This window comes from Cetorhinus maximus, chromosome 22 (assembly GCF_964194155.1).
Source record: "Cetorhinus maximus chromosome 22, sCetMax3.hap1.1, whole genome shotgun sequence".
Taxonomy (NCBI): Eukaryota; Metazoa; Chordata; class Chondrichthyes; order Lamniformes; family Cetorhinidae; genus Cetorhinus; species Cetorhinus maximus.
Window position 1 is genome coordinate 62,328,546 of NC_135900.1, and position 16,011 is coordinate 62,344,556.

At 52.9% G+C, this 16,011-nt stretch overlaps 1 protein-coding gene across 5 annotated transcripts in view; it reads right to left on the bottom strand.

The window, feature by feature from the left end:
* The window catches only part of mical3a (microtubule associated monooxygenase, calponin and LIM domain containing 3a), a 301,509-nt gene that overhangs the window by 180,119 nt on the left and 105,379 nt on the right, over positions 1 to 16,011 (bottom strand). For all 5 annotated transcript variants that reach the window (XM_078568426.1, XM_078568423.1, XM_078568427.1 and 2 more), the window contains exon 13: positions 14,414 to 14,458. In XM_078568426.1, coding sequence (XP_078424552.1) covers positions 14,414 to 14,458 — 45 coding nt within the window. The remainder of the gene's footprint in view (positions 1 to 14,413; positions 14,459 to 16,011) is intronic.

Genomic DNA, 16,011 nt, shown 5'->3' on the forward strand with positions numbered 1-16,011 from the left:
TGCTTTTATATTCTAGTCCTCTCGAAATAAATGCCAACATTGCATTTGCCTTCCTAACTACCGACTCAACCTGCAAGTTAACCTTAAGAGAATCCTGGACTAGGACTCCCAAGTCCCTTTGCACTCCAGATTTCTGAATTCTCTCCCCATTTAGAAAATAGTCTATGCCTCTATTCTTCCTATCAAAGTGCATGACCTCACACTTTCCCACGTTGTATTCCATTTGCCACTTCTTTGCCCATTCTCCTAACCTGTCCAACTCCTTCTGCAGCCTCCCCACCTCCTCAATACTACCTGTCCCTCCACCTATCTTTGTATCATCTGAAAACTTAGCCAGGATGCCCTCAGTTCCTTCATCTAGATCATTAATGTATAAAGTGAAAAGTTGTGGTCCCAACACTGACCCCTGCGGAACGCCACTAGTCACCGGCCGCTATCCTGAGAAGGACCCCCTTATCCCTACTCTCTGCCTCCTGCCAGACAGCCAATCTTCTATCCATGCTAGTACCTTGCCTCTAACACCATGGCCTCTTATCTTACTGAGCAGCCTCCTGTGCGGCACCTTGTCAAAGGCCTTCTGGAAGTCCAAGTAGATAACATACTAGCGGATTTAGCGGCCTTAAAAGTGGAAATATCTGTAGACCTGGATTAGATATATCCCGGGCTGTTGAGGGAGGTAAGGGAAGAGATATCAGGGGCCCTGGCAGTATGTTTCAAATCCTCTCTGGTCACAGGTGAGGTGCCAGATGACTGGAAGACTGCTAAGGTTATCCCATTATTAAAAAAGGGAGGAAGGGATAGACCAGGGAATTATAGGCCTATCAGTCTAAAATCAGTGATGGAGAAGCTACTAGAAAGAGTTCTGAGGGACCGAATATATCTACAGTTGGAGAGACACAGGTTAATGAGGGATAGTCAGCATGGATTTGTTAAGGGAAGGTCGTGTTTGAATTTTTTGAGGAGGTAACCAGGAGTGTTGATGAGGATAATGCATTTGATGTGGTCTACATGGACTTTAGCAAGGCTTTTAATAAGGTCCCTCATGGCAGTCTGGTCAAGAAAGTAAGAGCCCATGGGATCCAAGGCAAAGTGGCATGGTGGGTCCAAAATTGTCTAGAGGCAGGAAGGAGAGGGTGATGGTACAGGGATGTTTCTGTGACTGGATGTCTGTTTCCAATAGGGTTGCAAAGGGTTCGGTTTTGGGGTCCTTGCTACTTGTGGTGTACATAACTGATTTGGACTTAAATGTCGGGGGTATGATCAAGAAATCCATGGATGAAACAAAAATCGCTAGGTTGGTAAATAGTGAAGAGGATAGTCTTAAACTGCAGGAGGATATCAATGGACAGGTCTGGTGGGCAGAGCAGTGGCAAATGGAATTCAATCGGGAAAAGTGTGAGGTAATACACTTGGGGAGGGCTAACAAGGCAAGGGGTTACACTATGAATGGTAGGACTCTGGAAAGTATTGGAGATCAGAGGGACCTTGATGTGCATATCCACAGATCCTTGAGGGTAGCAGGGCAGGTAGATAGTGTGGTTCAGAAGGCGTATGGGATATTTGCCTTTATTAGCTGAGGCATAGAGTACAAGAGCAGGGAGGTTATGCTGGAACTGTATAAAATGCTGGTTAGGTCACAACTGGAATACTGCGTGCAGTTCTGGAATCCACATTATAGGAAGGATGGGATTGCACTGGAGATGGTGCAGAGGAGATTTACCAGGATGCTGCCTGGGCTGGAGGGTCTGAGCTATGAGGAAAGATTGGATAGGCTGGGGTTGTTTTCCTTGGAGCAGCGAAGGTTGAGAGGGGACCTGATAGAGGTGTATAAGATTATGAGGGGCATAGATAGGGTGGATAAGAAGGCACATTTTCCATTAGTAGAGCGGTCAATAACCAGGGGGCATAGATTTAAGGTAAGAGGTAGAAGGCTAAGAGGCGAGTTGAGGAGAAATGTTTTCACCCAGATGGTGGTGAGAGCCTGGAAATAACTGCCGCAAAAGGTGGTTAGTCAGAAACTCTTGTAACATTTAAGATGTATTTAGATATTCACTTGTGTTGCCATAGCCTGCAGGCCAAGTGCTGGAAAATGGGATCAGTGTAGTCAGAGCTTTGTTGACCGGCGTGGGCACTATGAGCCGAATGGCCTCCTTCTGTGCTGCAAATGTCTATGAGTCTAAGAGTCAGTGTGGACAGGAGTCACTCTGCACAAAGGGTCAGTGTGGACAGGAGTCACTCTGCACAAAGGGTCAGTGTGGACAGGAGTCACTCTGCACAAAGGGTCAGTGTGGACAGGAGTCACTCTGCACAAAGGGTCAGTGTGGACAGGAGTCACTCGGCACAAAGGGTCAGTGTGGACAGGAGTCACTCTGCACAAAGGGTCAGTGTGGACAGGAGTCACTCTGCACAAAGGGTCAGTGTGGACAGGAGTCACTCTGCACAAAGGGTCAGTGTGGACAGGAGTCACTCTGCACAAAGGGTCAGTTTGGACAGGAGTCACTCTGCACAAAGAGTCAGTGTGGACAGAGGTCACTCTGCACAAAGGGTCAGTGTGGACATGGTTCACTCTGCACAAAGGGTCAGGGTGGACAGAGGTCACTCTGCACAAAGGGTCAGTGTGGACAGGAGTCACTCTGCACAAAGGGTCAGTGTGGACAGGAGTCACTCTGCACAAAGGGTCAGTGTGGACAGGGGTCACTCTGCACAAAGGATCAGTGTGGACAGGGGTCACTCTGCACAAAGGGTCAGTGTGGACATGGTTCACTCTGCACAAAGGGTCAGTGTGCACAGGGGTCACTCTGCACAAAGGGTCAGTGTGGACAGGAGTCACTCTGCACAAAGGGTCAGTGTGGACAGGAGTCACTCTGCACAAAGGGTCAGTGTGGACAGGAGTCACTCTGCACACAGGGTCAGTGTGGACAGGAGTCACTCTGCACAAAGGGTCAGTGTGGACAATAGTCACTCTGCACAAAGGGTCAGTGTGGGCGGGGGTCACTCTGCACAAAGGGTCAGTGTGGACGGGAATCACTCTGCACAAAGGGTCAGTGTGGATAGGGGTCACTCTGCACAATGGGTCACTGTGGACAGGGGTCGCTCTGCACAAAGGGTCAGTGTGGACAGGAGTCACTCTGCACAAAGGGTCAGTGTGGACAGGAGTCACTCTGCACAAAGGGTCAGTGTAGACAGAAGTCGCTCTGCACAAAGGGTCAGCGTGGACAGGAGTCACTCTGTACACAGGGTCAGTGTGGACAGGAGTCACTCTGCACAAAGGGTCAGCGTGGACAGGTGTCACTCTGTACACAGTGTCATTGCGGACAGGGGTCACTCCGTACACAGGGTCAGCACAGGCGGGGGTCACTCTGTTTGCAGGGTCAATGTGGACGGTGGACACTCTGTACACAGGGTCAATGGGGTGAATGTTACTCTCTATCTATTGGAGGCACTCACTCACTTGTTTCATTAGCAGCTTGGTTTGCAGCTTTGATACAAAAATGTCCTAAAACAGAAAAACAGAATCAAAACCATCAGAAATTCTGGGAATGATCTCTTCATTGGGTGTAAGAGGAAAATATTCCCGACCTTCACGGGATCTTTCCCCACACTGAGTGTCACAGGGATAGTGTTCCCCGAGCTCAATGGGATCGTTCATTACACTGGGTAACGGGAAATGTGTTCCAACAAACGAATGGGTACATTGTGTACACAGGCGAAGTGAACACACGCCTACAATAGAAACACAAGGTCAGGGGGGAGGATAGGCTGGGGTCACTCTATACACAAGGTCAGTGTGGACAGGGGTCACTCGATACACAAGGTCAGTGTGGACAGGGGTCACTCGATACACAAGGTCAGTGCGGACAGGGGTCACTCGATACACAAGGTCAGTGCGGACAGCGGGGTCTCTGTACACAGGGTCAGGGTAGACAGCGGGGTCTCTGTACACAGGGTCAGCGTGGACGGGGGGGTCACTCTGTACACAGGGTCAGTGTGGACGGGGGGGTCACTCCGTACACAGGGTCAGCGTGGACGGGGGTCACTCCATACACAGGGTCAGTGCGGACGGGGGTCACTCCGTACACAGGGTCAGTGCGGACGGGGGTCACTCCGTACACAGAGTCAGTGCGGACGGGGGTGACTCTGTACACAGGGACAGTGCGGACAGGGGTCACTCTGTACACAAGGTCAGTGTGGACGGGGGTCACTCTTTACACAGGGTCAGCGTGGACGGGGGTCACTCCGTACACAGGGTCAGTGTGGTCGGGGGTCACTCCGTACAAAGGATCAGTGCGGACGGGGGTCACTCTGTACACAGAGTCAGTGCGGACAGCGGGGTCTCTGTACACAGGGACAGTGTGGACAGCGGGGTATCTGTACACAGGGTCAGGGTGGACAGCGGGGTCTCTGTACACAGGGTCAGTGTGGACCGGGGGTCACTCTGTACACAGGGTCAGTGCGGACAGCGGGGTCTCTGTACACAGGGTCAGTGCGGACAGCGGGGTCTCTGTACACAGGGTCAGTGCGGACAGCGGGGTCTCTGTACACAGGGTCAGGGTGGACAAGGGTCACTCTGCACACAAGGTCAGTGGGGTTGAAGATTACTCTCTATCTTCAGGGCCAACTAACACTCGTTTCTGTGGCTGCCTCGATTGTGCCTCACGTCCTAAAATATCCTAAAATATAGAAATACAGAAACAAATCCATCAACAAATCCTGGGTTTGTTCTCTACACTGGGTGAAACTGGAAAAGGGCGTCCCGAGCGTCTCAGGATAATTCTGGGTTTAATAGGAAAACAATCCCCTGGACAGACAGTTTCATCCCCTGCACAGAGCAAGAGGTAAGGGCTCCTGCAGGAAATGGGATCATTCTGTGTGTGTGTTAAACTGTGGACAATGATCACTTTATAAACATTTTCAAAGGTCAGCGAGGGGTCAGAGTGCACACCGTGTCAGAGGGGAGAAGCCTGTCTGCTCATTCCAGCAGAGTTCATAGGAGTTACTGCAAACAGGCTGACTATGTAGAGGGGTCACTTTGTCCAGAGGGTCTGAATAGACAGTGGTCACCCTGCACACGGGGTCAGTGTGGACTGGCGTCATGCTGTACACAGGGTCAGAGTGGACAAGGGTCATTCTGCACACAGGGTCAGTGTGGACAGGGGTCACTCTGTACACAGGGTCAGTGTGGACAGGGGTCACTCTGTACACCGGGTCAGTGTGGACAGGGGTCACTCTGTACACAGGGTCAGTGTGGACAGGGGTCACTCTGTACACAGGGTCAGTGTGGACAGGGGTCACTCTGTACACAGGGTCAGTGTGGACAGGGGTCACTCTGTATACAGGGTCAGTGTGGACAGGGGTCACTCTGTACACAGGGTCAGTGTGGACAGGGGTCACTCTGTACACAGGGTCAGTGTGGACAGGGGTCACTCTGTACACAGGGTCAGTGTGGACAGGGGTCACTCTGTACACAGGGTCAGTGTGGACAGGGGTCACTCTGTACACAGGGTCAGTGTGGACAGGGGTCACTCTGTACACAGGGTCAGTGTGGACAGGGGTCACTCTGTACACAGGGTCAGTGTGGACAGGGGTCACTCTGTACACAGGGTCAGTGTGGACAGGGGTCACTCTGTACACAGGGTCAGTGTGGACAGGGGTCACTCTGTACACAGGGTCAGTGTGGACAGGGGTCACTCTGTACACAGGGTCAGTGTGGACAGGGGTCACTCTGTACACAGGGTCAGTGTGGACAGGGGTCACTCTGTACACAGGGTCAGTGTGGACAGGGGTCACTCTGTACACAGGGTCAGTGTGGACAGGGGCCACTCTGTACACAGGGTCAGTGTGGACAGGGGCCACTCTGTACACAGGGTCAGTGTGGACAGGGGTCACTCTGTACACAGGGTCAGTGTGGACAAGGGTCACTCTGTACACAGGGTCAGTGCGGACAGCGGGGACTCTGTACACAGGGTCAGTGTGGACAAGGGACACTCCGTACACAGGGTCAGTGTGGACATCGGGGTCTCTGTACACAGGGTCAGTGCGGACAGCGGGGTCTCTGTACACAGGGTCAGGGTGGACAAGGGTCACTCTGCACACAGGTTCAGTGGGGTTGAAGGTCACTCTCTATCTTCAGGGCTAACTAACTCACTTGTTTCTGTGGCTGCCTCGATTGTGCCTCACGTCCTAAAATACCCTAAAATATAAAAATACAGAAACAAATCCATCAACAAATCCTGGGTTTGTTCTCTACACTGGGTGAAACTGGAAAAGGGCGTCCCGAGCGTCTCAGGATAATTCTGGGTTTAACAGGAAAACAATCCCCTGGACAGACAGTTTCATCCCCTGCACAGAGCAAGAGCTAAGGGCTCCTGCAGGAAATGGGATCATTCTGTGCGTGCGTTAAACTGTGGACAATGATCACTTTATAAGCAGGTTCAAAGGTCAGCGAAGGGTCAGAGTGCACACCGTGTCGGAGAAGAGAAGCCTGTCTGCTCATTCCAGCAGAGTTCATAGGAGTTACTGCAAACAGGCTGACTGTGTAGAGGGGTCACTCTGTCCAGAGGGTCTGAATGGACAGTGGTCACCCTGCACATGGGGTCAGTGCAGATAGGGGTCATTCTATACACAGGGTCAGTGTGGACAGGAGTCACTCTGTACACAGGGTCAGTGTGGACAAGGGTCACTTTCTACATGGGGTCAGTGTAGACAGGGATCACTCTGTACATGGGGTCAGTACGGACAGGGATCACTCTCAACATAGGGTTAGCATGGACGGGGATCACACTGTACACAGGGTCAGTGTGGACAAGGGTCAATCTGTACACAGGGTCAGCGTGGACGGCGGTCACTCTGTACACAGGGTCAGTGTGGACAGGGGTCACTCTGTATGCAGGGTCAATGTGGACAGCGGTCACTCTGTACACAGGGTCAATGGGGTGAATGTTACTCTCTATCACTCACTTGTTTCACTGGGAGCTTGGTTTGTAGCTTAGTTACAAAAATGTCCTAAAACAGAAAAACAGAATCAAAACCATCAGAAATTCTGGGAATGATCTCTTCATTGGGTGTAAGAGGAAAATATTCCCGACCTTCACGGGATCTTTCCCCACACTGAGTGTCACAGGGATAGTGTTCCCCGAGCTCAATGGGATCGTTCATTACACTGGGTAACGGGAAATGTGTCCCTGAAACGAATGGGTACATTGTGTACACAGGCGAAGTGAACACACGCCTACAATAGAAACACAAGGTCAGGGGGTAGGATAGGCTGTGGTCACTCTATACACAAGGTCAGTGTGGACAGGGGTCACTCGATACACAAGGTCAGTGTGGAAAGGGGTCACTCGATACACAAGGTCAGTGTGGACAGGGGTCACTCGATACACAAGGTCAGTGTGGACAGGGGTCACGCGATACACAAGGTCAGTGTGGACAGGGGTCACCCGATACACAAGGTCAGTGCGGACAGGGGTCACTCTATACACGGGGTCAGCGTGGACAGGGGTCACTCCGTACACAGGGTCAGTGCAGACAGGGGTCACTCTGTACACAGGGTCAGTATGGACAGGGGTCAATCTGTACACAGGGTCAGTGCGGACAGCGGGGTCTCTGTACACAGGGTCAGTGTGGACAGCGGGGTCTCTGTACACAGGGTCAGTGCGGACAGCGGGGTCTCTGTACACAGGGCCAGGGTGGACAGGCAACGCTCTGTACACAAGGTCAATGGGGTTGAAGATTACTATCTATCTTCAGGGCTAACTAACTCACTTGTTTCTGTGGCTGCCTCGATTGTGCCTCACGTCCTAAAATATCCTAAAATATAGAAATACAGAAACAAATCCATCAACAAATCCTGGGTTTGTTCTCTACACTGGGTGAAACTGGAAAAGGGCGTCCCGAGCGTCTCAGGATAATTCTGGGTTTAACAGGAAAACAATCCCCTGGACAGACAGTTTCATCTCCTGCACAGAACAAAAGGTAAGAGTTCCTGCAGGAAATGGGATCATTCTGTGCCTGTGTTAAACTGTGGACAATGATCACTTTATAAACAGGTTCAAAGGTCAGCGAGGGGTCAGAGTGCACACCGTGTCAGAGGAGAGAAGCCTGTCTGCTCATTCCAGCAAAGTTCATAGGAGTTACTGCAAACAGGTTGACTGTGTAGAGGGGTCACGCAGTCCAAAGGGTCTGAATGGACAGTGGTCACCCTGCACACGGGGTCAGTGTGGACTAGGGTCATTCTGTACACAGGGTCAGTGTGGACAGGGGTGATTCTGTACACGGGGTCAGTGTGGACAGGGGTCATTCTGTACACGGGGTCAGCGTGGACAGGGATCACTTTGTACACAGGGTCAGTGTGGACAGGGGTCACTCTACACATAGGGTCAGTGTGAATAGGGGTCACTCTATACACAGGGTCAGTGTGGATCGGGGTCACTCTGTACACAGGGTCAGTGTGGACTGGGGTCACTCTGTGTACAGGGTCAGTGTGGACGGGGGTCACTCTGTACACAGGGTCAGAGTGGACGGGGGTTACTCTGTACACAGGGTCAGTGTAGACGGGGGTCACTCTGAACACAGGGTCAGTGTGGACAGAGGTCACTCTGTACACAGGGTCAGTATGGACAGAGATCACTCTGTACACAGGGTCAGTGTGGACGGAGGTCACTCTGTACAAAGGGTAAGCGCGGGCGAAAGTCACTCCGTACACAGGGTGAGCGAGGGCGGGCGTTGCTCTGTACACATGGTCAGTGTGGACAGGGGTCATTCTGTACACGAGGTCAGTGCGGACAGGGTTAACTCTGTAAACAGGATCACCTTGATCAGGGGTCACTCTGTACACAGAGTCAGTGCGGACAGGGGTCACTCTGTAAACAGGGTCACCTTGAACAGGGGTCACTCTGTACACAGGGTCAGTGCGGACAGGGGTCACTCTGTAAACAGGGTCACCTTGAACAGGGGTCACTCTTAATACAGGGTCAGTGCGGACGGGGGTCACTCTGTACATAGGGTCAGTGTGGACAGCGGGGTCTCTGCACACAGGGTCAGTGTGGACAGGGGTCACTCTGCACACAGGGTCAGTGCGGACAGCGGGGTCTCTGTAGACAGGGTCAGTGCGGACAGCGGGGTCTCTGTACACAGGGTCAGGGTGGACAGCGGGGTATCTGTACACAGGGTCAGTGCGGACAGCGGGGTCTCTGTACACAGTGTCAGGGTGGACAGGCGGCGCTCTGTACACGAGGTCAATGGGGTTGAAGGTCACTCTCTATCTTCAGGGCTAACTAACTCACTTGTTTCTGTGGTTGCCTCGATTGTGCCTCACGTCCTAAAATATCCTAAAATATAGAAATACAGAAACAAATCCATCAACAAATCCTGGGATTGTTCTCTACACTGGGTGAAACTGGAAAAGGGCGTCCCGAGCGTCACAGGATAATTCTGGGTTTAACAGGAAAACAATCCCCTGGACAGACAGTTTCATCTCCTGCACAGAGCAAGAGGTAAGGGCTCCTGCAGGAAATGGGATCATTCTGTGTGTGTGTTAAACTGTGGACAATGATCACTTTATAAACAGGTACAAAGGTCAGCGAGGGGTCAGAGTGCACACCGTGTCAGAGAGCAGAAGCCTGTCTGCTCATTCCAGCAGAGTTCAAAGGTGTTACAGCAAACAGGTTGACTGTGCAGAGGGGTCACTCTGTCCAGAGGGCCTGAATGGACAGTAGTCACCCAGCACATGGGGTAAGTGCAGACAGGGTTCACTCTGCACACAATGTCAGCGTGGACCGCAGCCATCTGTACACAGGGTGTGGACCACGATCACTCACTACACAGGGTCAGTGCGGACAGGGATCACTCAGTACATGGGGTCACTATGGTCAACAGTCTCTCTGTACACAGGGGCAGCGTGGACAGGGGTCACTCTGTACACAGGGTCAGTGTGGACAGTGGTCACTCTGTACACAGGGTCAGTGAGAACAGCATTGTATCTGTACACAGGGCAGGGTGGACAGGCGACGCTCTGTACACAAGGTCAGTGGGGTTGAAGGTTACTCTCTATCTTCAGGGCTAACTAACTCACTTGTTTCTGTGGTTGCCTCGATTGTGCCTCACGTCCTAAAATATCCTAAAATATAGAAATACAGAAACAAATCCATCAACAAATCCTGGGTTTGTTCTCTACACTGGGTGAAACTGGAAAAGGGCGTCCCGAGCGTCACAGGATAATTCGGGGTTTAACAGGAAAACAATCCCCTGGACAGACAGTTTCATCCCCTGCACAGAGCAAGAGGTAAGGGCTCCGGCAGGAAATGGGATCATTCTGTGCTTGTGTGAAACTGTGGACAATGATCACTTTATAAACATTTTCAAAGGTCAGCGAGGGGTCAGAGTGCACACCGTGTCAGAGAAGAGAAGCCTGTCTGCTCATTGCAGCAGAGTTCATAGGAGTTACTGCAAACAGGTTGACTGTGTAGAGGGGTCACTTTGTCCAGAGGGTCTGAATAGACAGTGGTCACCCTGCACACTGGGTCAGTTTATGACAGGAAACACTCTGTATATGGTGTCAGTGTGGACAGGGGACACTCTGTGCACAGGGTCAGTGCGGGCAGGGGTCACTCTGCGCGCCGGGTCAGTGCGGGCAGGGGTCACTCTGCACGCCGGGTCAGTGCGGGCAGGGGTCACTCTGCACGCCGGGTCAGTGCGGGCAGGGGTCACTCTGCACGCCGGGTCAGTGCGGGCAGGGGTCACTCTGCACACCGGGTCAGTGCGGGCAGGGGTCACTCTGCACGCCGGGTCAGTGCGGGCAGGGGTCACTCTGCACTCCGGGTCAGTGCGGGCAGGGGTCACTCTGCACGCCGGGTCAGTGCGGGCAGGGGTCACTCTGCACGCCGGGTCAGTGCGGGCAGGGGTCACTCTGCACGCCGGGTCAGTGCGGGCAGGGGTCACTCTGCACGCCGGGTGAGTGCGGGCAGGGGTCACTCTGCACGCCGGGTCAGTGCGGGCAGGGGTCACTCTGCACGCCGGGTCAGTGCGGGCAGGGGTCACTCTGCACGCCGGGTCAGTGCGGGCAGGGGTCACTCTGCACGCCGGGTCAGTGCGGGCAGGGGTCACTCTGCACGCCGGGTGAGTGCGGGCAGGGGTCACTCTGCACGCCGGGTCAGTGCGGGCAGGGGTCACTCTGCACGCCGGGTGAGTGCGGGCAGGGGTCACTCTGCACGCCGGGTGAGTGCGGGCAGGGGTCACTCTGCACGCCGGGTCAGTGCGGGCAGGGGTCACTCTGCACGCCGGGTCAGTGCGGGCAGGGGTCACTCTGCACGCCGGGTCAGTGCGGGCAGGGGTCACTCTGCACGCCGGGTGAGTGCGGGCAGGGGTCACTCTGCACGCCGGGTGAGTGCGGGCAGGGGTCACTCTGCACGCCGGGTGAGTGCGGGCAGGGGTCACTCTGCACGCCGGGTGAGTGCGGGCAGGGGTCACTCTGCACGCCGGGTGAGTGCGGGCAGGGGTCACTCTGCACGCCGGGTGAGTGCGGGCAGGGGTCACTCTGCACGCCGGGTGAGTGCGGACAGGGGTCACTCTGCACGCCGGATGAGTGCGGACAGGGGTCACTCTGCACGCCGAATGAGTGCGGACAGGGGTCACTCTGCACGCCGGATGAGTGCGGACAGGGGTCACTCTGTACACAGGATTAGTGCGGACAGGGGTCACTCTGTACACAGGATGAGTGCAGGATGAGTGCGGACAGGGGTCACTCTATACACAGGGTCAGGGTGGACAAGGGTCACTCTGCACACAAGTTCAGTGAGGTTGAAGGTTACTCTCTATCTTCAGGGCCAACTAACTCACTTGTTTCTGTGGCTGCCTCGATTGTGCCTCACGTCCTAAAATGTCCTAAAATATAGAAATACAGAAACAAATCCATCAACAAATCCTGGGATTGTTCTCTACACTGGGTGAAACTGGAAAAGGGCGTCCCGAGCGTCACAGGATAATTCTGGGTTTAACAGGAAAACAATCCCCTGGACAGACAGTTTCATTCCCTGCACAGAACAAGAGGTAAGGGCTCCTGCAGGAAATGGGATCATTCTGTGCGTGTGTTAAACTGTGGACAATGATCACTTTATAAACAGGTTCAAAGGTCAGCGAGGGGTCAGAGTGCACACCGTGTCAGACAGCAGAAGCCTGTCTGCTCATTCCAGCAGAGTTCATAGGAGTTACTGCAAACAGGTTGTCTGTGCAGAGGGGTCACTCTGTCCAGAGGGTCTGAATGGACAGTGGTCACCCTGCACATGGGGTCAGTGCGGACAGGGGTCACTGTGTAAAAGGTCAGTGTGGACGGGTGTTACTCTGTACTCAATGTCAGTGTGGACCGCAGCCATCTGTACACAGGGTGTAGACAACGGTCACTTGCTACACAGGGTCAGTGCGGACAGGGGTCACTCTGTACACAGGGTCAGTACGGACAGGGGTCACTCAGTACACAGGGTCAGTGCGGACAGGGATCACTTAGTACACAGGGTCAGTGCGGAGAGGGGTCACTCAGTACACAGTGTCAGAGCGGACTGTGGTCACCCTGTACACAGGGTCAGTGTGGACTGGGGTCACCCTGTACACAGGGTCAGTGTGGACTGGGGTCACTCTATACACAGAGTCAGTGTGGACAGGGGTCACTCTGTACACAGGGTCAGTGTGGACAGGGGTCATTCTGTACACAGGGTCACTTTGTACGCAGGGTCAGCGTGGACAGTGGTCACCTTGTACGCAGGGTCAGCATGGAGAGCGGTCACTCTGTACACAGGCGCAGTGAGAACAGCATTGTATCTGTACACAGGGTCAGTGCGGACAGCGGGGTCTCTGTACACAGGGTCAGTGCGGACAGCGGGTCTCTGTACGCAGGGTCAGTGCGGACAGCGGGGTCTCTGTACACAGGGTCAGTGTGGACAGCGGGGTCTCTGTACACAGGGTCAGTGTGGACAGCGGGGTCTCTGTACGCAGGGTCAGTGTGGACAGCGGGGTCTCTGTACACAGGGTCAGTGTGGACAGCGGGGTCTCTGTACGCAGGGTCAGTGCGGACAGCGGGGTCTCTGTACACAGGGTCAAGGTGGACAAGGGTCACTCTGCACAGAAGTTCAGTGGGGTTGAAGGTCACTCTCTATCTTCAGGGCCAACTAACTCACTTGTTTCTGTGGCTGCCTCGATTGTGCCTCACGTCCTAAAATATCCTAAAATATAGAAATACAGAAACAAATCCATCAACAAATCCTGGGTTTGTTCTCTACACTGGGTGAAACTGGAAAAGGGCGTCCCGAGCGTCTCAGGATAATTCTGGGTTTAACAGGAAAACAATCCCCTGGACAGACAGTTTCATCTCCTGCACAGAGCAAGAGGTAAGTGCTCCTGCAGGAAATGGGATCATTCTGTGCGTGTGTTAAACTGTGGACAATGATCACTTTATAAACAAGTTCAAAGGTCAGCGAAGGGTCAGAGTGCACACCGTGTCAGAGAAGAGAAGCCTGTCTGCTCATTCCAGCAGAGTTCATAGGAGTTACTGCAAACAGGTTGGCTGTGCAGAGGGGTCACTCTGTCCAGAGGGTCTGAATGGACAGTGGGCACACTGCACATGGGATCAGTGCGGACAGGGGTCACTCTGTGCAAAAGGTCAGTGTGGACGGGTGTTACTCTGTACTCAAGGTCAGTGTGGACCGCAGCCATCTGTACACAGGGTGTAGACAACGGTCACTCTGTACACAGGGTGTACACAACGGTCACTCGCTACACAGGGTCAGTGCGGACAGGGGTCACTAGGTACACGGGGTCAGTATGGACAGGGGTCACTCAGTACACAGGGTCAGTATGGACAGGGGTAACTCAGTACACAGGGTCAGTGCGGACATGGGTCACTCAGTACACAGGGTCAGTGCGGACAGGGATCACTCAGTACACAGGGTCAGAGCGGACTGGGGTCACCCTGTACACAGGGTCAGTGTGGACAGGGGTCACTCTGTACACAGGGTCAGTGTGGACAGGGGTCATTCTGTACAAAGGGTCACTGTGGATAGTGGTCACTTTGTACGCAGGGTCAGCGTGGACAGTGGTCACCTTGTACACAGGGTCAGCATGGAGAGCGGTCACTCTGTACACAGGCTTAGTGAGAACAGCATTGTATCTATACACAGGGTTAGTGCAGACAGCGGGGTCTCTGTACACAGGGTCAGTGCGGACAGCGGGGTCTCTGTACACAGGGTGAGTGCGGACAGCGGGGTCTCTGTACACAGGGTCAGTGTGGACAGCGGGGTCTCTGTACACAGGGTGAGTGCGGACAGCGGGGTCTCTGTACACAGGGTCAGGGAGGATAAGGGTCACTCTGCACACAAGTTCAGTGAGGTTGAAGGTCACTCTCTATCTTCAGGGCTAACTAACTCACTTGTTTCTGTGGCTGCCTCGATTGTGCCTCACGTCCTAAAATATCCTAAAATATAGAAATACAGAAACAAATCCATCAACAAATCCTGGGATTGTTCTCTACACTGGGTGAAACTGGAAAAGGGCGTCCCGAGCGTCATAGGATAATTCTGGGTTTAACAGGAAAACAATCCCCTGGACAGACAGTTTCATCTCCTGCACAGAACAAGAGGTAAGGGCTCCTGCAGGAAATGGGATCATTCTGTGTGTGTGTTAAACTGTGGACAATGATCACTTTATAAACAGGTTTAAAGGTCAGCGAGGGGTCAGAGTGCACACCGTGTCAGAGAGGAGAAGCCTGTCTGCTCATTCCAGCAGAGTTCATAGGAGTTACTGCAAACAGGCTGACTGTGTAGAGGGGTCACTCTGTCCAGAGGGTCTGAATGGACAGTGGTCACCCTGCACACAGGGTCAGCGTGGACAGGGGTCACTCTCTACACAGGGTCAGCGTGGATAGGGGTCACTCTGTACACAGTATCAGCGTGGACAGGGGTCACACTATACATAGGGTCACCTTGGACAGTGGTCACTCTCTACACAGGGTCAGAGTGGACAAGGGTCACTCTGCACACAAGGTCAATGGGGTTGAAGGTTACTCACTACCTTCAGGACCAACTAACTCACTTGTTTCTGTGGCTGCCTCGATTGTGCCTCACGACCTAAAATATCCTAAAATATAGAAATACAGAAACAAATCCATCAACAAATCAAAAACAGAATTACCTGGAAAAACTCAGCAGGTCTGGCAGCATCGGTGGAGAAGAAAACAGTTGACGTTTCGAGTCCTCATGACCCTTCGGCAGAACTGAGTATAGTTAGGAGAGAGGTAAAATATAAGCTGGTCCAAGGTGGGGGGCGGGGGGAGAGAGAAGTTGAGGGTGGGGTGATTGTGGAGATAAGCAAGCAGTGATAGGAGCAGATAATCAAAAGATGTCACAGACAAAAGGATCAAAGAGGTGTTGAAGGTGGTGATATTATCTAAGAAAAGTGCTAATTAAGAATGGATGGCAGGACACTCAAGGTACAGCTCTAGTGGGGTGGGGTGGAAAGACTAACAAAGTTTTAGTTTTAGATTTAAAAATAATGGAAATAGGTGGGAAAAGAAGAATCTATATAAATTATTGAAAAAAAAGGGGATGGGGAAGAAACGGGGTGAGGATGGGGGGAGGGGGAGTTTAAGATCTAAAGTTGTTGAATTCAGCAAATCCTGGGATTGTTCTCTACACTGGCTGAAACTGGAAAAGGGCGTCCCAAGCGTCACAGGATAATTCTGGGTTTATCAGGAAAACAATCCGCTGGACAGACAGTTTCATCTCCTGCACAGAGCAAGAGGTAAGGGCTACTGCAGGAAATGGGATCATTCTGTGCGTGTGTTAAACTGTGGACAACGATCACTTTATAAACAGGTTCAAAGGTCAGCGAGGGGTCAGAGTGCACACCGTGTCCGAGAGCAGAAGACTGTCTGCTCGTTCCAGCAGAGTTGAAAGGTGTTACAGCAAACAGGTTGACTGTGCAGAGGGGTCACTCGGTCCAGATGGTCTGGATGGACAGTGGTCGCCC